A 25,879-nucleotide genomic window follows, 5' to 3' on the forward strand; every position below is an offset into this window, starting at 1 on the left:
TCTATATGCCTTGCTATGTGAAGAGTACCCTAAGAATATTCCATCATCCGATTTCTTATCAAATTTGTGTAAATTATCTTTAATGTTTAAAATGAAGCATTTACATCCAAACACTTTAAAATAGCTTATATTTGGTTTCAAGTTTTTCCAAAGCTCATAAGGTGTTTTCTTAGAAATTGGCCTTAAATATACCCTGTTTATGATATAGCAAGCGGTGCTAACCGCTTCCGCCCAAAAATATCTAGGGAGATCATTTTCATGCAACATAGTTCTAGCCATTTCTTGGAGAGTTCGATTTTTTCTTTCTACAACTCCATTTTGTTGAGGTGTTCTAGGTGCGGAAAAATTATGTTTTATGCCATGTTCATTACAGTAAGTGTCAAAATGTACATTTTCAAATTCCGTTCCATGATCACTTCTAATGTAGGAGATAGCAATACCTTTTTCATTTTGTATTTGATTGCACAGTATAAGGAAGTTTTCATAAGTTTCATCTTTGTGTGCTAGAAATATGACCCATGTAAATCGTGAGTAGTCATCCACAACTACAAACACGTACCTCTTTCTACCTAGGCTACTTGTCTTCATTGGTCCAAAAAGATCCATGTGAAGTAGTTCCAAGGGGTAGGAAGTTGAAATCATATTTTTAGGTGCAAATGAGCTCTTCAATTGTTTTCCTAATTGACAAGTTCTACAAATGTGATCTTTGGTGTATTTGAACTTAGGCAATCCTCTAACAATTTCTTTTGAGGAGAGGGTCGAAATGAGTTCCATTCCGGCATGACCCAACCTCCTATGCCATAGCCAAGAATCCTCACTAATGGCATTAAGACAAGTCACATTTTGGAGTCTAAGATCATCTAGTCCAATTGTGTAAATGTTATTGTCTCTAGAACCTATGAATTTTACTTTTCCATTTATCTTATTTTTAACAATGCATTTGTCGGGATTGAAGACTACTTCAAACCCATTATCACATAATTGACTAATGCTAATAAGATTATGGGACAAGCCATCAACAAATAGTACATCATGTATGGGAGAGGTAGAGTTACCTATGGTGCCTTCACCTTTGACTTTTCCTTTCTTATCATCTCCAAAGGTAACGTCTCCACCATCCTTGAGTGATAGGGATGCGAATTGAGTAAGGTCTCCTGTCATGTGTCTAGAGCATCCATTATCAAGGTACCATGTGTTCTTCTTGTTATGGCTTTTAAGGCATACCTACATATGAATAGGCAAGTGAGATCCCTTAGGTACCCAAATCTTCCTAATCTTGCTAAGTTCATTTATTTTCACTTTAAAGTTCAATTTGATTTTATCTTGTTTAGCATGCAAGCAAGAAACCTTGTAATGACCTTCTAGACCACAATAAAAACAAATCTTGGTACTACTAGAAGAAGCCTTTTCAAGTTTGTTTTTATAGTTAGATATTGTAGTATTCCATTTATGTCCAAGTTCACTTTTGTCACTTGACATTCTTTGTATATTAACAAGCTTATCCAATTTCAATGAACTATTTTCAAATTTTTCAAAAAGTTTCTTTAGTTCATCATATTCAAAAGATAGTTTACTATTTTCATGCTTTAGCTTGTTGTTTTCATTAGAAAGTTCTTGTCGGTTTTCATTTAAGATTTTGATAGAAGCATTTAACTTATGAATTTCTACTTTGTATTTTTCATTTTTATCATCTAAAAATTCATGATCTTTCTTTAACCAACCAAATTCTTTTGTCATGTTAGCAAGAGAATTTTCAAGTGATGCAATTTTATCAAATTGAATTTCAAGTTCATCATTTGCATTTTGTAAGGAATCTAGAACTTCTTTTAAGACAATGACATCGTTTAAAGTGTTTACCTCGTTATTGTCGTTTGTTGAGGCCATGAAGCACACGTTCCTTGCTATCAAGCAATCTTCGCCATCATTTTGTTCGCCTTCGCTTTCAATTTCCTCATCCCAAGTGGCGGTCATTCCTTTCTTGCCTTCTCTTCTCTTGAAGCGGTTGGTTGAAGAAGGCTCATTGTTGAGTGGACAATCCGGGCGAATGTGTCCAAGCTTCTTGCAACCGTAGCATCGGGGTTGAGAAGACCCATCACCAAGTTCTTCTTTCTTCTTGAATGGAGGATTGGTCCTTCTATTTCTCATGCCTCCCATATTCCTTTGCAAGAATTTGATCCTTCTTGTTAGGAGGGCAACTTCATCTTCCATGTCTTCCTTTGCATCTTCATTTTCACCTACATTACAAGCAAAAGCAATTCCTTTTCCTTTTTCAATTTTAGTTTCAATTTCGGGTGCTTTTATTTTGAAAATCATCTCATGGGTGATCAAGGACCCTATTAGTTCATCTAGATTTAATGTATTCATGTCCTTGGCTTCCGTGATTGCGGAGGTTTTGGATTCCCATGACAAAGGTAGGGACCTAAGGATTTTGGTCACTAAATCTCTATTAGAAAAGTGTTTTCTAAGACCCCTTAGTCCATTTACAAGATTGGTGAATCTAGTGTACATGTCGGCAATTGTTTCATCGGGTGTCATTTGAAAGAGTTCATATTGCCGAAAAAGATGATTCATTTTAGATTCTTTGACTTGATTGGTTCCTTCATGGGTGACCTCTAAGGTATCCCAAATTTCCTTAGCCGAATTTAAATTTGATACTCTATTGAATTCTCTGGGAGATAGAGCACAAATAAGGGAATTCATAGCTTTGGCATTATAATTTGAAGCTTGTTGTTCGGCTTCGGTCCAATCATTTAGATTTCTTGTGGGTAATGTATATTCATTATTAATTGCTCTCCACATTTGATAATCTTGGGTTAAAAAGATTTTCATTTTAGTTTTCCAAAAACCATAGTTTGTTCCATCAAAATAGGGTGGCCTAGTGTTTGAGTAACCTTCATGGTGTTGAGGATGGTTTGCCATTTTAGAATCTTTACTCTAGACCGATTAGGGTTTTTAAAAAAAATTAGAGACGAGGCTTTGATACCAATTGAAATTAACAAGAGGGGGGGTGAATTGAATTTTAACACTAAATTATCCCTTTTGACAATTACTTGTGAACCTAGTTAGAATTTTTCTTCTTTAACTTAGGTTTTTGGTTAGTGCAAGTAAGATTGAAAACAAAAGATATACCAAACCAAAAACAAGAATGAAAGTACAAAAATGAGAGATGACACACCGATATATAGTGGTTCGGGCAAAGCCCTACTCCACTCTTCTTAAGATCGTCCTTAAGGATTTCCACTATTGGAGACCTCCACGATGCCCGGCTCCGAGGCGGTTACACTTCCAAGGGATATTAAATAAGGATGCCCTTACACCATTACAAAAGACTCTCCTTCTCCGCCGAGTTCTAAGCGGTGCTCCCTAGGGTATTAAGGTAGGATGCCCTAGCCACCTTTGCAAGAAATGAAGATTGAATAGCTTGGCTTCTTCTTGAAAGCTTGATGCTCTTTGTAGACCCTTGATTGCTCTTCAATGATGGTAGTTGCAAGTGAAAGCTCTAAATATCCTAACTCAAGAAATTTGCAAGTGCAAGGCAAGTTTGGGAAGAAAACAAAATCTTTAGCACAAATGGATTGCAAGTTTTCTTTCATGCTCAAGGAGGTTTTCAAATCATCAAGAGAGAGGAGATGAATCCTCTACATGTTGTATATATAGTCTCTCCAAAGAATATGACCGTTTGGGGGTGGGAATATCAAAAACCACAAAATAATTCAAATCCCAACGGCTATTTTTTGAGCTGTTGCGAGGTTCTCGGAGTTCCGAGAACCATTCTCGGAGTTCTGAGAAATATTCTCGGAGTTCCGAGAGAACGGCCAGAAGAAATAAAATTTCTACTGGACCATTTCTCGGAGTTCGGAGAAATTTCTCGGAGTTCCAAGAAAATGTCTAGAAGCTACTGGACCTTTTTCTCGGAGTTCTGAGCTTGGAGCTCGAGAAAAATCTCGGAGTTCCGAGAAGCCTAAAAAATCAGCAAATTTGAGATTTTATTGCTTGTTTGATTTTTGGCTTTTTGAACTCAACTCCTATGATAATTATGGAATGTTTATGAGGGTCCCAACATGTTAGTCCACCACATAATCATTCACTAAACCTTTAAAGTTCTTTAAGTGTTCTTTGAAAAATATTTTGAAAATACTTTGCCTTGACTTGAAAATCTAAAGAGAGGAGATGTACAATGATACCTATACAACCTTCAATTTCTCTTTAGCTTTGGTCTTCAAGTTGATCTTCCATCTTTGTATGCTTGCTTGAGAGATGATGTGAGTTCCACTTAGCTCCTTTGACTCTTGTTGGGTACATCTTCAAGCATGACCATGTTGTGTGTTGGTTTCTTCAATGATCAATCCTATCTTAAACACAACACTTCGAAGCAAATTGATTAGTATTCAAGAACACAATCAATTATGTTTAGAATTATCAAAACAAGATAGGAGAGTAGACCCTTGGGCTTACACATATCTTTTAAATACTTTAATCCTTGTTTTAGTGTTCTTAACATGTTAAATGTTATGTAGAACACAAATCTTACCTTGATTCGCGTTCTCTCTTCGTGAATCGCATTATTCCTCTCTTTCTCCTTATAGACCTTCTCTTAGGACTGCAAAGACGGTTTAGGGTTCTTAATCTCTCTTAAAGTTGTATTTATATTCTTTTCTAAAGAAGCCCTAATTCTAATCCAACTCTATTGATAAAATTACCCTTGATTCTCAAGAGGAACGAAAGGGAGGGATATTTTGGGTATTTACATTTTACCCTCCTTACAAAAAATTCATCCTCAAAATTTACTCACTAAATTAGCTTCTTATTCTGAACAATTCTTAAACAGAGTTGTAACACACAAGGCGGTACAATCGTATACTTGATTTTTCTTATTCACTTCACACACTGGATAATTTCTAAGAAGGGGCCTCTATCATCAGGCCGACACAAGATATCTTAGGGAGAATATGTAATTCTAGGCTAGAATTCACACGATATTTACTGAGTTTGCTCCACTCACTATTTTAGCTAATTCTGACTTTCAAACTTACAATTTAACAACACACTTATAGGTTTCAAACAGATTTTTTATTTTCCTTTCTGTGTTCATTACATTACTGAAGGTAGAATTCAAAATTTGAATGGTTCAATTGTACATAACAACGATAAAGATCTCTTACGGTTTATCAAATAATATTTTTAAGCTAGATTTGATACATAAGAGATAGATCTCTCTCTAAACACGGAACAAGTGATAAAACTTAAATGGTCACAATACAAGAATTCATAGGGTTCTAGCCAAAGACATAGATTAAATATCAAAGTCCACATAGTCAAAATCTGGTCAGATATAAGGGATTCAAACGTGCATCACAAGTCGATTATTGGAGTTCAATTTTTCCCATTCTGATAGGATTCAAAAGGGTTTAGGTACTGAACAAGGATCACTTAACTATTCTAAATGTCACACATTCATATTCAAATGGATTCAAAGGGTCAGGTCTCACTACTAAGTTCTAATATATTAGGTAGTTTCTTTCGAATACAAATATACAAATTGTTCTCCTCTTTCTTTCCTTATATATATATATATATATATATATATATATATATATATAGCTCTGAGATTTTAAAATCTTGGGTTAAAAGACTTTGCTAAACTAGTTCAATACTGAATTTTTTTATTTCGAAAATTTTCATATCACAAAATCTTCTACTTACAAACTAAGATGAGATAGTTATCTAAGAGTGAAACAAAGGTCTTATCAACTTATACTTTGGAAACACATACAAAAGTATAAATTCTTAGCTGTTCTAATAGCAGATAAAAGTTAAGGTGAAACTTAGAGTCAAATTCAAATCACAACAACACACACTATCTATAAAGTTGCTCCAAAATAAATTTTTTTTAGTTTTCAAAATCTTAGATTGTGGGGTTTTTGCTGACCCGGTTCAAAGCTAAATTGATTTATCCTGGGGCTTTTCTTTTCTCAAAATTTTTGTTTGACAAACAGAGACAAGATAGCAACCTAAGAGGTGGAATGATGGGCACACTACAATAACTTACACAAGAGTTCAAATCTAAAACACATGTTCCTTTCAGATTTACTAGAGTACTAATTTATCTCCTCAATTAACGATTTGAGGTCCAAACAAGGTTTAGGGTCAGATTCAGATTACAATAACACACATTTTATCAAATGAGATTAATACTAATTGGATTCGGTTTCCCTAATTTCAAGGGCAAATTTTTCACGGAATTGATTCAGGTGCCCCAACAATAATCCTTGATCTTATTCGATTAAAGAAGTTTATAAAAAAGCAATCAAAACTTTACCACGTATGGTAGGAAAATGCATGGAAAGATATAGAATTCTTCTTGGATCGGTGATGAACAATCAACCATATCTTAGCGAGGATGCGCTCAAGATAGGGCAAATCAATCAGATTCCCAATCAAGGAGGATAATCATAGAGCAAAATCAAACGGTTCCTGTCACAGAAAGTAAAATTCATAACTCATTCTCATTCTCATTCTCTAGCTTTGTCTCAGAACACTTGAACCAATCATATCTTCTCATACCAATAAGCTGAATAGAAAATTCAACTAAGGGCTTCTAGTGCGCACAACTCACCACACCGTCCCATACCAGCGTGATTAACTTATATGTTAAACCAACATGCCCCTAGTTCAAATGAGCTGATTATATTGTCCTATCCCATAACTATTAAATTCTCATGTCGAACAAGCACTCCAGATTCATGCAAGCTCACCATGCTATCCCATACCAACACATCTAACTCACATGCAAGACCAAAGGCTCTAAATTCTTATGACAGACTATGCTATCTCACACAAGTACAACAAATTCACATGCTGAACCAAGCATCCCCGGTGCATGCAAACTCATCATACCATCTCATCTCATTCCAACATGACTAACCCACATGCTGAACCAAGCGTCCCCGGTGCACGTGAGTCTATCGTGTGGTCTCTAATAGCACAACTAACTCATGTGCAACCAAGCGTCCCCGGTACACACAAGCCCATCATGCCATCCTCGGAAATATTCATCATCAATGATTAATCTTTCAAATTTAATCGATAATTGTCTCAAAATCAATATCTTCAATCTTATATAAAATCCTTCATTTATAATTAGTCAATTTACTCATGTTCAAATAAACACTTCTCATTTTCTATACTGTCGTATTTTTTATATTTTCTTATCCGTATAAATAAACAATCCTTTATCACCGCTTACAGAGTCATCAGGTTGAATTCTGATAGTTGTCGGATTCAAACAAGGACTTATTAGCTTACTTGTCACAATTGGTTCTTCCAAATCTCTGAGTTAATAGACTAGTTCTTAATAACTTTATAATCTTCTATCTAATCTCTCGCAATGTATAGAATCAAATCCAATATTTTACTAGTTCTTGGTGTTATCAACTCCATTCACAACTAATAGTCAAAAGTTCTCAAAATCAAAAGATGAGTTCTTCAAATATCTAAACCATTTAGTTAACCTGTAACTGCCTAGATGGTTACAAGCTTGAGTTCTCATTATGCTTAAAAATTGAATCTATAATCTCACTAGTTCTTAGTACCATACTCTAGATTCTAACAATGTACTAGGTCGTGACTAAAATTTCTTTGGTTTACAGAGTCCTCAATGACACAACGCTTAAGGGTGCGACAACGCTGTACACCTGCAAAGCAAGCTTCATAAGCGTGTAAGGCTAGCTGTGGTACCCTGATCCCGCGAGAGGGGTGGGGCGCGAGCCGCCGCGCTCTCTCTCTTGGTCTCCCGTACCCACGCGATTGGCGTGTGCATTTAATTATTGATTTGAATTAATCTTTCCTGTGAACTTGGGATCACTAAGGCAATCCGAATTCCACACGAAAGAGACTGACAGAGTCGCCACCTAGATGTGGGATCTAGGACCCGTAATTAACCAGAAATCTAGACTCGCTACCTGGTTACGAGAATGGAAGGTATGGGGAGTTATCCACCACATGCACCATTCTTGCCCGATAATCGGTCTTCGATTCCAAAAGCTAACTCTTTTAAATTTATTTTAAATGGCTCATTCAACTCTATGTTAATGTGCGAACTAAGTGACATGCATCCTATGATCTAATTTCAATGTGAATCCTAAATGTGTATCTTGATTTATTAATTTGTCTGGATTCAATCTATGTGAAAGTTCTCCTAAAATTCTAATTTCATGGAAAGTCCTAAGTGATTTGATTAAGCATTTACAAGAAAATTAATATACAAAACACCACAATTTGTTTGTGGTGCCGACTCGCGGGTGGTATGCCATCAGACATCCAAGCTGCCTACGTACCCAAGCCTCACTGGGATCAGAGTCGACGTAGTTCGGTGCACCTAAGCTAAGCTACTTATGCCTAACTCAACTAGGACACCGACCTAGACGGGATTGACTGTTTCAACAGTTTTAGGAGAAGTTATTTAATTCAAGTTGAGGATTTTATTATCTTAAGATTTCATCTAAGATGCTATATGATTCTCATCTAAATGCAAATGGTCCCTTAGACTAATGCAGGTTTGCCTACATCCTAGTTTACTAGGCTTGTCCTAGGGAAAGATTGGGTGACTAGTGTAACTAGACCTATGGCACGGTTGCTATACATAGCAAACGTCCGTGATGAGGCTGGACTCCTAACTCTAGGACTCCCTAAAACCTAAGACTCCCTAAAACTTAGGACACGACACGACACCGGTGTTCCTAAATTGGGCTCTAAGGGTTCCTAAAGGAATTTTGAATCCACCGGCTCTTGGAAATCTCGAATTCTTTTGGGCTTGTGGAAACTTTTAGAGTTTTCTTGAAGCTTTTATTATCTGAAGGTATTTAGTGTGTTTGGTAGCTTTTAAAGTTGTTTATTTAGAAGGTTTTAGTTTCACTTGAAATTTTTAGTGGTCTTTTGGTTAATGGCTTTTAACGGATTTTTATCAGTGGATTTTAAATGGGTGAATTTTAGTTTTGTTAATTTTAGGTTGGATGTACTTTAGATTAATGTCTTTCGATTTTGGTTTGGAAAATGACGTTAACACAACCAAGTTTTGACAATTGCACAAATTCGACAAACCATTGACCATTAAAAGATCTAACAAATGCAGCCCACTAAAACTGTCGTAACTCTTTAACCGCTTGGCCAAATTCAACGTACGAACATGCGTTGGAAAGATCTTTTATAGGGCTACAACTTTTTAGTTCTCCATTGTTTGTAAATCTGTGATTTAGAGGTTCGAATTTGTGTTGCAAACAAAAGGACAGCAACATTAAACTGGAAATGCCTAAAGGTGTGCCGCAACCATTTTGGACTTAACTTTTTAACCACTCGCCGTCTGATCTAGCACGAATACTCGTTGGAAACGGCACGAAAATATCTACGACTTTGTAGTTAACCATTTCCCACGATTCTGTTGTTTAGAGGTCGAAAAATCTGTTTAAAGTCTAACAGCTAGCACTATGACGGGAATGATATTGGCACCCCCATGTTTTCTTTTGATAGTTCTTATTTTTTTTAGTGATTAAAAGACGGTGAATATGAAAAATGGCTTGAATGGGCCTGAGATTAGATTCAAATGGGATGTTTGAAAAAGGGGTTGTTTTTATCTACTTGGCAAGGTGGGGTATGGATATTGGGTTCTTGAGATTGAGTGGGGGCTGTTGTTATCAAATTGGAGTGGGGGCTGTTGTTATCAATTGAAAGATGGAGATTTTGTAAGCCAAATTAAATGGGTTTTGATAATTCACGTAAAATTCAAGTTTTCTTTCTTGTAAATGTTCAAAATTTTTAATGAATTGTTTTCCCAAAAGAAATCTAAATTCCCTAACAAGCCAATGATTTCAACATCCCATTGCAAATAGGTTCTAATGACCCTAACACATTAATCATATTTAGCATAAGTGAGAACATGACCAAGGCCAAACTAGTACAAAATTAAACATGACATCAACCAAAATATACGCAAAACAACACTCAATCCTACAAATATAGAAAAGAAAATAAAATTCCAAAAGACATACCTTTTTGTAGACGATATTCCATGCAAACTTATGGAGAAGAGGGATTTGGTCTAGAGAGAGGGCTTAAATTTTCTAAGAGAGGGGTTCTCTCCTCTTTTCTTTTTTTTTCCTCCCTTTTCTTTGGTGAGATGAGAGGGTATTTATAGGAGAATGGGATAGGAGGTTAGGTGAGGTTAGGTGAGGTTAGGTAAGGTTAGGTGAGGTTAGGTGATGTTAGGTGAGGTTAGGTGAGGTTAGGTGAGGTTTGGATGGTTATGATGGGAGGAGAGGTTAGGTGAGGTTAGGTGAGGTTTGAATGGTTAGGATGAGATGAGAGGTTAGGTGGTTTTGGATGGTTAGACCAGGTCATGATCTGCCATTGATCTAACGATTTACGGAAATCGGGTCTCGGAATGGAATCAGGGTCCGGGCTATGAAGTGACCCTAGCTTATTTTGTCCCGATTGATGATCCGTAAAGTCAGATCAAGATATTAATGACCTAAAACATATAAATCAATGATAGAGGGGGTTCTCACATGGATTTAACACACTAATTTATTTATTGATTAAAACAAAACAAAATGGGGTGTCTACACTAGCAAAGCAAATATCAAAACCATATGCAATAATCTAAATAATCAAATTTAAATGTCTTACATTCATCCAATGACCGAATCTCAATTTCTTTCCAAATCTCTCATCTAACTCCCATAAAATCAAAGTAACAGAATCAAATGACACAGTCTCAATAATCCTAACAATACTCACTATCTAAAGAATGTAAAGTACTGAAAGATAACAAAAATAAAAATCAAATATCACTTCCGCGCCTCCTCGCCGAGTCCACGACATCAAACTCTGAAAATGTTAATATATGCACAGTCAGCTGAAAAGCTCAGTACATAATAACGCACTATAAAAGTGGGGTCATTGCATGCTACAAAGGAAAGGTTCACAACTAAATGAAAAGGATTTAAGCCACAAGTGAACTAATTAACATAAGTTCAATATTGAGGAATAAGGTTCATAAAGGCATAGGTCAAAGTGTCACAACTAAAGAGTCACACTGTTCAAAAGATCAAAGACCAATAATGAATAAAGTAGGTGCAAGCTACATAAGGCATGGCTAATCACAAGAGTAGTAGCTTAGAAGCAAAGTTCATAAAAGATGTCTCATAATGTGACAACAAAGAGAGTCACAGGTTCTGAGAGTCACAGAAGAAAAACTCATATAGGTACGATACCACCCCGAGATCATTGGCTTAGTCCAAAAAGCAAGTTATTTTCACCTCAACTGCCCACAGGTCCACAAAGCAAGTTATTTTCACCCCAACTGCTCACGGGTCTAAAAAGCGTGTTATTGCTTACACCGACCCCCCACGGTGTCGGAACTAGTTCCTGGGTTCACATACCTGTCGACAGGGCCAACGTTTATCCCTCATTGGCGGGATCACAGTTCTTATGTTCACATATAGGCTAATGCCCATGCCCCACTGGCAGGTGTCTTTTCTGAGTTCACATAACCTAAGCCTCTCAATAGGTGTTCAAAGTTCATACAATTCAAAAGAAGGTGTTCAAAGTTCAAAGTGATTGTCTCACATCAGTTCCAAAGTGGATTCATATAGTAGAGGATGTCGGATAGTTCAAAGGTTCATATCGTTAGAAAAACTGAAAGGGGTTTCACAAGTCCAAAATATTCCATCTAAAATATGTACTAAATAACAGGGTTCAATAGAGTTCATACGACATTCAAAGATAGTAATTCACATTGATTTTTTATAAGGTTGTCAATGTAGATGATGACACAGTGGTCAAAGTTCATAAGTGTGAAGGAATCACAAATTGGTTTTCACAAAAGTTTTATATATTGAGAAAAACATTCAATGTAAGTCACTTTGCCGAAAGATTCAATTGATTTCGAACAATAACGGAATTAGCATGCAAGACCGAAGTTAAGTCTAAAGTTTATCAATGGATCCAAAGATTCAGAGAGTTTGGGATTCACAATCAACAATGGCATAGTATTCGAAAGGTAAATAGCAGCACTAAAGTAGTACGAAATTACATACCTCGAATGACAAATATATCCCTTCAACAATTTCTAAGGCACAATACCTATCCCAAACAATGGCATTCATATCAATAAATAGCCTTAGGATAGTGGCCAAAGCAATGGTTAAAGCCTCCCAAAATTAAGAAACATACTTCAAAAATTTTCAATGGGTTCAAGTCCGACACTATTCATCGGACGCCTCTGCACACTTTTGGGTTTTCGGTTTACTATTCATTGGACGCCCTAAACTATTCATCGAACACCCAAAGCACTATTCATGACTGGTTTTTGCAAAAATTTCAGATTCGTCCCGATTTTTCCAAAACTTCAGCAGACCATTACTTTTTCGTTTTAGTTCCGATTTGTTCGTGGTTGGATCCGTTGGACTCGTATCAACGAGACAAATCCATCTAAATTAATTTCATGCCCTGAATCGGTATGAATAATTATTGTAAAATAATCTAATCTTTTAGGTTAAGCTTTCTAAAATTAAAATTCTATGACATAACGGCCAGATCTTGGGTCCTTTGGGGATCGAAGGGCGATACCAAACCCATGGAATCCAAGATAAGTCAAAGGGTTCTTATTCTAAGTCATATCGATCACAAATCATATCTTTTAAATACTTTAATCCTTGTTTTAGTGTTCTTAACATGTTAAATCTTATGTAGAACACAAATCTTACCTTGATTCGAGTTCTCTCTTCGTGAATCGCGTTCTTCCTCTCTTTCTCCTCGTAAACCTTCTCTTAGGGCTGAAAAGACGGTTTAGGGTTCTTAATCTCTCTTAAAGTTGTATTTATAGGTTTTTCTAAAGAAGCCCTAATTCTAATCCAACTCTAATGACAAAATTACCCTTGATTCTCAAGGGGAACAAATTTTAAAGGGAGGGATATTTCGGGTATTTACAGTATCTTTTCTTAACCGAACAAACTTGTTTGACCTTACAAACCTAAATTTGCATTTGGATTTGTAATGTCCAACTCTACCACAATAATGACATGAATAAGAATGAGTAGGGGGATGATGTGAACTACAAGAGTGGTTATTATTACACACGTTCTTGCTTTCTTCTTGTAGTTTAATGTTCACTAACCTAAGTTTTTCCTTTTCTAACTTCATCTCTTCTATTTTATATTCCAAGTAGTCAATCTCCTTTGATGAATTAGATCACAATTCTTCTTCTTCTTTTTTTAAATAATTGTATTTCTCATTAAGTTCATGGGTTGCATTTACTAGACCTTTGTTTAACTCAAGTAATTTAATCTTTCAATTTGAGTTCTTCTAAGTTGTTTTCTAAGGTCTTAATCTTATACAACATAGAGTCAACGAACCTCTTGATTAATAAGCCTTTTTTATTAATCTTGCACAGCTTGCCTCTGGAGTTCTGTGCGACCATAAAATCCCTACCAAGTTGAAGGGAAAGTTTTATAAGACAGCTGTGAGGCCAGCCATGCTGTGCGGCTCAGAATGTTGGGCCACCAAGAAGCAGCATGTGCATAAGATGAGTTTAGCGGAGATGCGAATGCTTAGATGGATGTGCGGCCACACAAGGTTAGATAGAATTAAAAATGAAGACATTCGTGAAAAGGTGGGGGTGGCACCAATTGAGGAGAAGATGAGAGAGCACCGCTTAAGATGGTTTGGACATATCCAATGTAGGCCTTTGGATACTCCGGTGAGAAGAGGCGGCTCGTGCCAAATTGATAGAGTAAAAAGTGGTAAGGTCAGACCGAAAACAACTTGGGTACAAACAGTGAGGAAAGACTTGATAGCGAGGAACATAACAGAGAACATGGCATTGGATAGGATAGAATGGAAGAAAATGATCCACGCAGAAGAACCAAACTAGAGCCAGGTAGATTCTTTTCACCTTCTTCATGAAACTTTTCCAAATGATTCATTTTATCCGACCCCAACTAGTTTGGGACAAAGGCTTTGTTGAGTTGAGTTGAGTTGTTTCTTTCCATCAACTCCTTGTTTACCTCTAGATATTTCATTTTGAGTTGCTGACTTTCATATTTGTCATTCTTAGTGTCAAGTGTGGCAATCTTGCATAGGTTATTGTTCTTATAGAGTTCTTCAAGTTTGTTCCAGACTTCCTTACCAGTTTTGCAAAAAGACACATTGACATAAACATTGGTGCTTAAGGCACAACACAAAGAAATTAGAGCCTTAGAGTCCAAGGAACACTCCCTTTTCACAAACCGCCTCAGAGGAAATTGCTCATCTTCGCGAATACAAGTAATATAACGAAGAAGTTTAAGCTCTCTCAAGCCTCTAGATAGGCAAATAATACAATCAAGCTCACTACAAACACTCTCAAAGATATACAAAGAATCCCAGACCCAACACTTTTAGATGTAATCAAAATCATGGCACAAGTGTTTGGGGAGAGGTTTGAAAACCCTATATGATGAAAAATTAGATTTTGTGGGTCTTATGCTATTTCTAATGTTTTTATAAAGTTGAAATGAAGCTCGAATTTCCTTTATATAGCCTTTGAAAGAATATAGCCGTTAGGGGGCAAAAGGATAAAAATTGTGTCTTTTAGAAAAGCATTGTTAAAGCCCCAACGAATCTATTTTCGCACGGTCGCGGTCGACCGAGGTATGGCGGTCACCCGCGGTCCATGTTCTGGTCAGTTTTTTAAAAACAAAGTTCAAGGTATCGCGGTCAACCGAGGTGTGGAGGTCGCCCGCCCCCTTCCCTGCTCTGACCATTTTTTATTTTCTTAAACCTCAAAGGCCCGTCGACCTGGGTAAGGAGGTCGGTCGATCGCCGATTGCAAAAACTGTGTTTTTCTTTTTGTTTTTCGAGAATTCTTTTGCAATCTTTTTTAGTTCTTTATTGGACATCAAAAACATAAATTTGGGGGGTCCAAGAGAGTGTGCCTTGATAGAGAAAAAATCAAGAGTGTTAGAGATACAACATATATTTGGAAATCATATCTCTCGAGTCTTCTCTTGAACATAATCTTCAATGAGCTTCAATCGGTGCTTGACTTGGATGGGATCTTAAATCTTCACTCCATCTTGTAGGATCTTTCTATCAAATGACATTTGGAGCTTGCTCTCATCAAGATTGAGTTGCTTCAAGTGATGTACACATGGATCTCCAAGTCATGCATTGTGTTGTGTCATGTAATGTGCTAAATTTATCCTATTTAAACACAACACTCAAGGCAACATATTACTCCTTTAAAGCTAATCAGTTTGTGTTTGTTAATCATTAAAACATGGGTGAAAGTGTGAAGCCCTTGGGGGAACCCTTGGTCTAAATTATTATTTACAATTGGAGTTTAATTAGCATTCATCACTTCAGTCAAACATTCTATGATTTGTTAGTGAAATCCCAAAAGGGCAACCCAAGAGGGAGGGTGAATTGGGTAATTAAAATTTTCAATCAAATTTAATTAGGATTTTGAAAATATTACAAGCTTAAATCTAACCCCTGTTCAATTAAGCGTAATCATAAATAAAGGTTAGATGTTACCAAACGCCCAAAAGAGGCAAGAAGGAAAGGAAGGAGACCACACAAGGATTTAGAGTGGTTCGGTCGCAAACGGACCTACTCCACTACCCAAGTACTTGGTATTTTCTTGGGATTTTCTGTTACTATGTTGGACCTCTACAAATGCCGAGTCCCAAGCTTTACAAAGTACACTGCCTCCAAGAGAACAAACCTTCTTTGCAAACGCGTCCAAGAAGATCAACCCTCTTCGCACACCGCCTCCAAGGGAATCACTTCTCTTCGCGAGCTACCTCCAAGGAGATTAACCCTCTTCGCAAACCACCTCCAAGGGAATCACTCCTCTTTGCACCGGATTCACCTTTGTTGTTAGGCTGAATCGTAGACCCCGATTACAATGAAAATGAAGAAGGTGGAAGCTCACTCAATGCCTCTTGATAGGCAAATGTTACAATGAATATATCACAATCTCTCCAAAAGATTACACTAATAAAGCCCTTTGGAGAATCTCTTGTTGAATGTAAATACACAAATGAAAGCATTGAAGAGGATTTTTGAAACAACCTTAATTTTCAAAGATTAAGCTCTTAAAGATGTGAAATGATCTTGCAAAATGTTGTTTAGTTGGTCAAGAATGGGGTATATATAGCCCAAGTAGTGATATGACCGTTTGAGGGCAAAATTGTAAAAAATTGGGTAAAAATCAAATAGCCGTTCGAGCCCCAACGAATACTTTTTATCACAGGAGCGGTCGACCAAGGTGTCGCAATCGCCCACCCCTTGGGCGCTTACCTTTTTTTATTTCGAAATCTCAAACCTCCGCAGTTGACAAGGGTATCGCGGTCGCCCACGTTGACCTTTCTTGACATTTTAATTTTGGCCCAGAAGCCTCTCCGCGGTCGCCCGACCGTCTCACGGTCGACCGGGTTGACCATGATGGATAGCCTCTGGATTTCCAAAAGCTCATACGCGGTCGACCGGGGTGCCTCGGTGGACCGGCCTACTGTTTTTGGGTAGGTGCTGGAGTTCCAGCACACTTCCTGCGGGCGACAGGGTATCTCAGTCCACCGACCATGTTTCAAAATTTTGGTTTTAAATATTTTATCCTTAGGGCTTTGGGCCATGGTCTTTGGGCTCTTGTCCAAGGTTTTCAAACACATTTTGCGGTATGTGGGTGGTTTTCAAAGATGTCAAGTTTGTTTTGAAAACCTTTTGAATGTGCAAATACATTTTGACAAGAGGACTCCAATACAATCTATAAATTGTAGAACCTTGAGTCTTCTTGTTGTCTTGGTTCCTTAGTCCTTTCATAGACATCTTCAACTTGTGAGTGAACTCTTCAACTTTCTTTGGGTCTTGTGAATTCCTCCATTCATTGAATATCTTCAATGGTACATGAGATCGTCACCAATGCTAGTTCATCTCCAAGCTTCTTCTGGCACTTTGCAAGGCATGCTTGTGGGATCTTTGACTTGAGCTCTTGACTTGAACATCTTTCAATAATGATGTCTTTAATGTATGTACAAGCTCGTTTGATTCATTGTTCATGTTGATCCGCAAGCCATGTGTTGAGTTGTATTGTGCTAGATATGCTAACTTAGATTGACAAGCGAATTTTCTGTCGAAGGCACAACACTACAAAGCAACACATTAGTACTTAAAGACTAATCAATTTGGGCTTGTTAGCATCAAAACAACAAGGTAAAGGTGATTAGTTGAACCCATGGGAAACCTTGGGCTAACAGTTAGGTCTTTAAAAGATCACCCAAAATATCCTTATGTGATCTTGCCAAGACACCCATTATGTTATCGTGGCCCTTCCGTTGGGTCGAACTATGACACAGTGGGTTCTCACTACGAGAGAAGTGAAAATGAACAACCTAGCGCTAGGAATTCCATCATTGTAGGGCCGAATACAATTCCAATCCCGATTATTCATTTTCAACGTCCTCATACAACCAAAACAACCCGGACAATCATTCTTGGTTGGGTTAAACCCTTTCATGCTTGGGTGGTAGCCAGTTGAACGTGATCTTATAAAATAGATTGTAATATACACCCACACAATAATTGAAGGAGATTGCATCGCCATAGCAGATAAAATCCAACAACGTATTTATCTTAGAAAATTTAACATCTCAATCAAATGCATAGAGGCTACAACTATGAAATTTTGCAATCACATACACAAAATTACATAGGAGCAATGACCTTCCGTTGGGCCAATCAAGCCCTTATGCAATTTCCAAGATGTCAAACTCTAAGTGTGTACTATGTAAGCCTCTCAATTTGTGCCTCACGACCAATAGGGATTCTTTGGAAACTTTGTTGCGTGAATCCAAAGAATCCTTTACAAGTAGGTACAAAAACCTTTTATGTGAATAAAGAGAATGTAGAAACCGTAGTTGGGTGTGTGAAACAACCAGTTACTCCAGAAGCTTAAGCTGTTGGAGAAAGGCGTTATTTAATCTTTTATACTTTATCACTCCCCCTGACGTGTGGCCCCTCTTTCTAGGGTTGGCCTACACGTGGCACAGGAGGCCCCCCTCTTTTGGGTTTGGCCACTACATGTGGATTTTGCTATCAAAACCCAGGCATTTGCTCTGATACCATGTGAAACTACCAGTTACTCCACAAGCTTAAGCTTTTGGAGAAGTTGGTTAGTTAATATGGTATCAGAGCCAAATGTCTCAAGTTCAAACCTCCCGGATAACAAAAATCCACATGCGATGGTCGGCCCAAAGTGGGACCACATGTGCCACGTGTTTGCCAAGTGGGCCATACGTGCGGGGGAGTGTTAAAGTATAAAAGATAAATAATGCCTTTCTCCAACAGCAGCTTAAGCTTTTGGAGAAGTTGGTAAGTTAACAGGGTGCATAATGAAACTAAATAGATATAAGTGCAACAATGGTGTTCAACATGTTCAACTAATAATGCAACTTATAAGATTTCAATCCCTTAGTGTACGTTAACATATATTAGGCTCTTAATTTGTGCTTGAAAACAGTAGGAATCCTTTGAAAACCTTGTTGCATGAATCCAAAGGTCATTCACAAAGCATGCTCAAATATTTCTTATGTAATCCAACTAAATCCAAACACAAAAGTTCACATAAAATATAATTGGATATTTAAAAGGAGCCTAAAAGCACATACTCATACTAGATTCATGTCTAATGATAAAAGTAGCATGTACCCAATTAACAGTAGTCCTCATAACCTCAAGAACGATGAATCATAAGGGTTGAAAGATCAAGTAGGGGCATACAAAGAATCCACAATATGTGTTTGAGTGCATTAAAAGTAAACTAGACATGCATAACATAAAAACTATTTGTGCAATTAATGCATCTAACCATTACAAAACAAGTATCAGGATTGAGAAAATGAAAACTGGAACTTTAAAGGGTCCAAAAACAACTCACAAAGGGAGATCCACAAGCACATTTACATATGAGATATAAGATATGTTCCTTGGATGGCTTTGAAACCTATGCCAATGGATTCGGAACACCGGAAAACCTATGAAAGCAGTCCTATCTTGTAAATTTTTTTTCGAAAAATGGGTCCAAAAACCTTATAGTAAGGGAACCCAAATATACCAAAAAGTTCAGATTTCATACAAGCAGAGATGTGGGACCTCTGAAACTTTTACCAAATGATGGAGGGAACTTAGAAGGTCCCGGAACAAGTTTTGGTTCGCTAGAAGTCGGACGGAAGAGGGCCGAACTGGCCACATGAAAAGTTTTTAGAAAGCTGGTTCAGGGATAAATTCACCCCCCGTCTGATGTGAATGAGACGTGCTCGTCTCGGGATAATACACCCCCCTTCTGTTGTTAACGAGACGAGCTCGTTAAGTGCTTATAACTCTTAATCTAACCGTCCAGTCATCATGAAAATTTGAGGGAATGATCATCGGACGTATGGGAACATGTTGGTACTATTGGATTTTCAAAAAAATTCTCTGGCTTCCGGCGGCAATGAATTTTCCAGGGGCCCTACTTTTAGAACAAAATTACCCAATTTTCTTGATTTTCTTGGTTTTCAAAGCTTATAACCAGTGCTCTAATACCAAATGTTATTTAAAACATTACTTGAATGATCCCATCGGATCCTTGACATGGACAACAAGTAGACAAAGAGGGGTATTAAGTAGAGGATGTTTCATGATTCTACTGTGAAAGGCTTTCCACTTAAACCAAGCTCGGAAAAGGTGAAATTGAGGAGCTTGATGAAGAGAAAAACAGAATAGTAAGGGGCCATTTGGATAGAGATTTTATATTTCAGGATTATCAAATCCTGATTTTAAAAGCTAAAAATCTTATAATCTAAATCCTTGATTTAACAATCCGCTTTATAAAATGCATGTATCCAAACAACCTCTAAAATCCAGGATTTACAATCGGATCCTAAAAGAAGAAATGGAGAACATTATGGCTTGTGTTTTGTTACGCAATGTCGTTCCGTTCTCTATTGCTTTCTTCTGGTTCACATCTCCGGGCAGGACCCCCTCGCTCCGGGCAGGTTCGGATCACTTACAATACACACTTACAATACATGGCTCTACGAAAGTTTCACCAACCGGCTAATAATTTATATAATAATAAAGGAGCTTGCTGCTCTCCTCGATTTCGCAGAGAATTGAGTGGTCGATTTGCAATTAAGTGCCTTTTTCCTCTCCTCGATTTAGCAAAGTGGAATTGACTAGGGCAAGCATTTTTGTGTCTGTGTGTGAGAGAGAGCTTTTCTTTGAAGAATGCTAACCGGATATAACGGGTGAATTTAACGTTTTAGTGTTTTACGTTTTCATGTAAAAAGCCACATATGATATCTGCAAAGACATGTGGCAATACCAACCACTTCTCAATTTCTATTTAAAGATGACCACTGCTAATTTAATTGAGAAATTAGACAAGAGGAGAGCCAAATCCAACACGCTTGTCTAGTACGAAAAGTCACTTCTTTTATTTCCCATGGTAGCTCTTATTTTAAGTAGTGCTGTACTTAGCACGTACACACGTATGTACATATATAACTCAGCAAAACTACATAGATCCTCAGTTAGCTACCATGACTCGCTCCTCCCGTTGTTGCTTCGGTCTCGATTTCTTCAAAGATCAGCACGACCTCCTTCTCCCCTCTCTTTTTCTTGGCGTTGCTGCGGCCCAGGAAGGAAGGCAGCCTCCTTCTGAGCATTGAGGATCTCTTCCACCTCTTTCGCAGGAGCCTTGAAGGACAACTCCTTTGCTTCTCTCTCCAACTCGTTTAAGATGTTGTTTTGCCCTGAAAACACAAATAAAACCCAATAAACAAAACAAATATGAGGGAGATATATAGAAAGACATACTAATTCAGACTGTATAGAGAACCGATGTTGTAGGGTTTTTCTTACTGCCCAAATTTCTGAAAGCTGCATCAATTTCTTGAACATTTCATTAGAAAGTGTGATTTTTAACCATGTATACCTGCGAGGTAATATCTCTGGTTGTTTTTGGCATTGATCTCAAAGCAGACAATCTGAAGGTTCTGGTCACCGGAAGCAACGGCCATGGTGGGGTGGCCGGCTGGATCTACGAAAACCACCCCAGGAGATAAACGACCAGTAACTTTCTGATAACTTACTGGGCCCTCCTGCTGGCCTTCTTCTTCTTCTCTTCTGCGGCCTGAGGAGGAGAGGTGAGGACACACCATCTCGTAGTTGCCGTTCCCTTCCAAAACTATAGAAATTTTTGTCGATTTCGAATCGTAGTATGGTGCAGTCATCGATCCCTGAATAATTAAATCAGCCCAACTTCATCAAATATATTGACACTGTTGTGTGAAACAACACATTATTCACATACCTTAAGCTGTTAGTGTTGGTCTTATTTAATCATTTATACTTCAACATTCTCCCTCACATGTGGCCCCTCTTTTGAGATGGTTTCACACTTGGATTTTCAATATCAAGGAGTTCTGGGTTTTGAACCCAGGACCTGCCCTGAGGCAATATCTCAGATATATACCACGTGGCACAACCATTACTCCAAAAGCTTAAGCTGTTAGTGTTGGTGTTATTTAACCTATTATGGTAGACTTACACGGGTGATGTTTGCAAAGGAAACCGAAATGTCAACGTCTCGAAGTGGCTGGTAGTCGTTGGCATCGACCTCATACAATTTTCCATGATCGTTTGAATAGGAAGGGCGCTTGTTCAACAAGTTGTAAGGCCCACTCGACGGCTCACCAAAAGGCCAGCGACCTCCCTTGGAAGAAGAAGCTCCTCGGCTCATTTCTTTTATCTGCTCATCTGTTGCCCTTATGATCGCTCCCTCCCTCTGTTGTCCGAACACCCTCTGCAATTTCTCTTTCGGGGCCTAATGATAAATAAGATAAAAGAAAAGCATGTAAGAACTAGACCATCTTACAAATTAGAAAATTACAGTAGGAGAATGTGAAGAATAGGAAGGAAGGAGAGACATTGAAGGCTGCTTGGAGGAGCTCATCACTGAAGCTACGGTAAAATGATTCTGGGTTTTCACCACCCACTCCAAAGAAAGGCTGCAATACAACAATTTCAAGGCATATTGTTAGATATACTTGTGAAACAATCAATTACTCTAAAAGCTCAAGCTATGACAGTTGGTGTTATATAATTATATAAATTATATAATGTTATATAATTTTGTATCTTCTATTTTTTTACCCACAAAAAAATAAAAATAAATACTCAACTCAGAGTTGCCCTTGCAAAAGTGGGATGAAAATAAATACTCGACTCAGAGTTGCCCTTGCAAAAGTGGGATGAAAAGGCGCCCCAAGTCTAGCATTCCTCTTTATTCATTTATAGTTCAACACAACCCCTCTTTATTCATTTATAGTTCAACACAACCCCTCACCCTCCTGTGTGGCCCCTCTTTTTTGGGTTGGCAAACACATGGCACATGTGACCCCTCTTTTGGTGCACTTTTAATATCAAGGAGTTCCTGGGTTTTGAATCTAGGGCTCTCATGCCATGAATAACTCTAAAAGCTTAAGCTAATAGAGTGGGCGTATTTAATCATTTATGCTTCCACTAATTTATACTTCAATACTATCCATGTCATCTTCCCACATTTAACAGCCATCAGCTAAGTAAGATTTATAGAAAGCATGTTTTTTACCTCGTATTGGCCGGGAGTGAAGACGGGTTGGAGGACTTTTACAATATATAGCTTCTCGTTGTTGTCTCTGTTTACTAAATAAACAGTTGTGCCTGCAGGAACCCTAAAGATATCTCCTTGCTTTAGATTGTGGGACTCTCTACGTGGGTTGTGAGACTCCTTGCCCTCTTGGCGAATCAAATTGATCGTAGCCCTTCCTGAAATCCATTTTTTTACATTGAAGGTAATAATTAGAACACCGAACTGTGTTAGAAAAGAACAGGAAAAAAGTAAAAAAATCAAAAGGAAGTGGGGGGAAATTAAATTACCCTGAGCAACATAGAGAACTGCCTCCGCGTCCCAATGGTTGGGTAATATGAAGGCTTTAGGGTTAGCCTCGAGGATGGCCACACGGTAATTCTCGATTCCGCGTAGAAGGTCATCCGACATCCTGGAGAACCTCTCAAGAACCCTAACGTTTCCATGTTGGGTACTAATTCTTGACGTGAATCTCTCTTGGCCAAAGAAGTAAGGGTTTATTTCTTCTTGGCCTGTTGGGTTTGCTTCACGGCCTCTCGATTCTCTATATTCTTCTTCACATTGTTGTTCACATCTTCTCTGCTGCCTATGTTCTTGCTGTTGGCATTGCCTTTTGCACTGCTCGAACTGCTGGCGGGGATCTTCTCTGTTCCACTCGCCACCTTGGCCTCGTTCTCTCTGTTCTCTATATTCTTCCTTGCATTGTCTCTCGCATTCTCTTTGCTGGCGCTCACCACGGTGTTGTTGTTGGCATTGCTTTTGGCACTGCTCGTACTGCTGGCGGCGATCTTCTCTGTTCAACTCACCGCCTTGACCTCGTTCTGTCTGTTGTCTATAATCTTCCTCGCATTGTCGCTCGCATTCTCTTTCTTGGCGCTTTCCGCGGTGTTGTTGTTGGCATTGCCGCTGGCACTGCTCGTACTGTTGCCGTGTATCCTCTCCATTCAATTTCTTGGCTCGACCTCTTTCTCTTTGTTCTCTATATTCTTCCTCGCATTTTCGTTCGCATTCTCTCTGCTGGCGCTCACCATGTTGCTGTTCTTGGCATTGTCGCTGGCACTGCTCGTACTGCTGGCGTGGATCAATTCCTCCTTCTGTTGGGAGAAGTTAGTACAATGAATGATCAAACAGTGGAGATGGAGACGTAGATAACCGAATTAAAAAACACAGAGACAATAGAAAGGGGTATAAAAATGAGAGTTAGTCAAGGCAAGCTAATTAAAGCTTTCTCTTGAAGACTTTGAGGAAATTCTCCTAAAGACTTTAATTTCCTCAGTTATGAGGGTGACTACCAAAAAAATAAAAAAAATAAAAAATGTCTTGAAGATACTATTGACATACCAACTTCTCAGAGAAAGGCGTTATTTAATCTGTTATACTTTAACACTCCCCGTCACGTGTGGCCCATCTTTCTTTGGGTTGGCCTACACGTGGCACATGTGGCTCCACTTTTGGGCTGACCATCGCATGTGGATTGTGGATTTTGACTGTCCGGGAGGTTTGAACGTACTTGGACCTTTGGCACTAATACCGTGTTAACTTACCAACTTCTTCAAAAGCTTAAGCTGTTGGAGAAGGCATTATTTAATCTTTTATACTTTAAAAGATACAATGTGATAAAGGGCTACACCCAAGTTCAAAAGTAACCTGTACGCCTTCCCAGTGGTCAGAGAAAAAAAAGAGGAAAGACAAAGAGGTGTGTTTATCCAAAACACTGAGAGGGTAAAAACTCCGGTCCCTAAAAGACTAATATAAAATCTCTAAAATAAGATCATAAGCCTTCCTTTTATTAGAAAATAAAAAGACACGAAGGCACCCTTTCAAATGATAAGAGGAAGGGAAGTGATATATAGCAAATTCCATTTCCCAAAAAAGTTTCTATTTTTGAAAAACTCATTTTTCTATATTTAAAAATAAAATATTTTGAAAATATCCAACGTCACCTATTTCTTCTTGTTCTCTCTGTTCTTTATATTCCTTCTCGCATTGTCGCTCGCATTCTCTCTGCTGCTCTCCGTATTGTTGTTGTTGGCATTGCTGCTTGCACTGCTCGTACTGCTGCCGTGGGTCTTCTCCCTGATAAGAGAGAGCTAAAGTAGCAGAGAGAAGAAAGAGGGTGAGTAAAAGAAAAGGAACTAGCGTGGGTGGTCTCCCCATCGAGCTAAAGCTGAAAACAAAGGAATGAAGCTTTCTAGTACAATAATAATGACAGTAGATAGTGGGTTTCTGTTTTGGATGAAGAGAAGATGGAGAGAGCACTTCAATTTATAGGCCATAGCTCGAATGAGGGCAAAGGTATAGAAATCTTCTACGTGTGGCGATTAGGGTTTGCATGCAAAAGCATTGAATGTTGTTCAACGTGTGTAGGGTTAGCTTGGTTCTCACAAGGCTAGTCGGACGCGTCGCCGCGTCCAGATTTCCGCATCGTGTCATACGGACAGCAAACACTTGCAAACAAAACGCCTACGTGGCATGTCGGTTGGTTTATGTGATGGACATGCTCTATTGTGTTTGTAAAATTATGTGTAGTCGTATAAAACCGTATTTTTTAAAAATGTTTTGTACGGCTAATATCATAGGATGATCCAAACCGTCCATTTCTTGAGCCACAACTTAAATAAGTTGTGCCCCAAAATCCATTTGCATTGGATGATCCTAACCCTCGATCTACGTAGGGACTGTATATCATGGAAACTTGTATCGATGTGAGGGTTAGGATCATCCTATGGAAATGAATTTTGGGGCCCAACCCCAACCAATTTACGTTTGGATCATCCGATGATGATGTTGGTCATACCGTACTTTTAAAAAAAATAGGAGTATTAAATAACGTCAGTGTGACTATTTTTTACTGATATTGGCACTACCATATTTTGATAGTGGACCGAATCAGCTTGGCATTTCTTTTTTAATACACTGCTGAAAGCCTTTTGGGAAGGGGACGCGATAAATTCACCCCTTCACCCTCTTTTCACCTTTTAACCGCTTCAAAACCGTCTCTCACTACAAGAAAACTAGGCTTTCCCTACCGACTAAAATTATGTGTGTAGGGATAAGCTTAGTTTTACCTATGGATCCTTAATCCATACGGATATACACTATTTCCCTACGGTTGCACAATTTTGCATAGGGTTAAAACTTTTACCTATGGTTTGTATAGTAATCCGTAGGTAA

The 25,879-nt window shown here is 38.2% G+C and overlaps 2 protein-coding genes across 2 annotated transcripts in view; both read right to left on the bottom strand.

Moving 5' to 3' along the window:
* The window catches only part of LOC143887664 (uncharacterized), a 70,327-nt gene extending 60,026 nt beyond the window's left edge, over positions 1-10,301 (bottom strand). Inside the window, exon 1 of the mRNA XM_077391782.1 lies at positions 10,044-10,301. Coding sequence (XP_077247897.1) covers positions 10,044-10,065 — 22 coding nt within the window. The 5' untranslated portion in view covers positions 10,066-10,301. The remainder of the gene's footprint in view (positions 1-10,043) is intronic.
* A 10,182-nt stretch (positions 10,302-20,483) lies between these two features.
* LOC143887665 (vicilin Cor a 11.0101-like) lies at positions 20,484-24,952 on the bottom strand. The gene is made up of 7 exons (XM_077391783.1): positions 24,649-24,952; positions 22,996-23,799; positions 22,688-22,884; positions 22,005-22,085; positions 21,626-21,901; positions 21,011-21,314; positions 20,484-20,828 (listed from the first exon to the last, which is right to left on the bottom strand). The coding sequence occupies exons 1-7, from the start codon at positions 24,860-24,862 to the stop codon at positions 20,656-20,658; spliced, it is 2,049 nt and encodes a 682-aa protein (XP_077247898.1). The 5' UTR covers positions 24,863-24,952; the 3' UTR covers positions 20,484-20,655.
* Positions 24,953-25,879: the final 927 nt, after the last annotated feature.

The sequence above is a fragment of the Tasmannia lanceolata genome, unplaced genomic scaffold (genome assembly GCF_043159265.1).
Source record: "Tasmannia lanceolata isolate RefF3 unplaced genomic scaffold, GAP_Taslan_0.1 ptg000012l, whole genome shotgun sequence".
Classification (NCBI taxonomy): domain Eukaryota; kingdom Viridiplantae; phylum Streptophyta; class Magnoliopsida; order Canellales; family Winteraceae; genus Tasmannia; species Tasmannia lanceolata.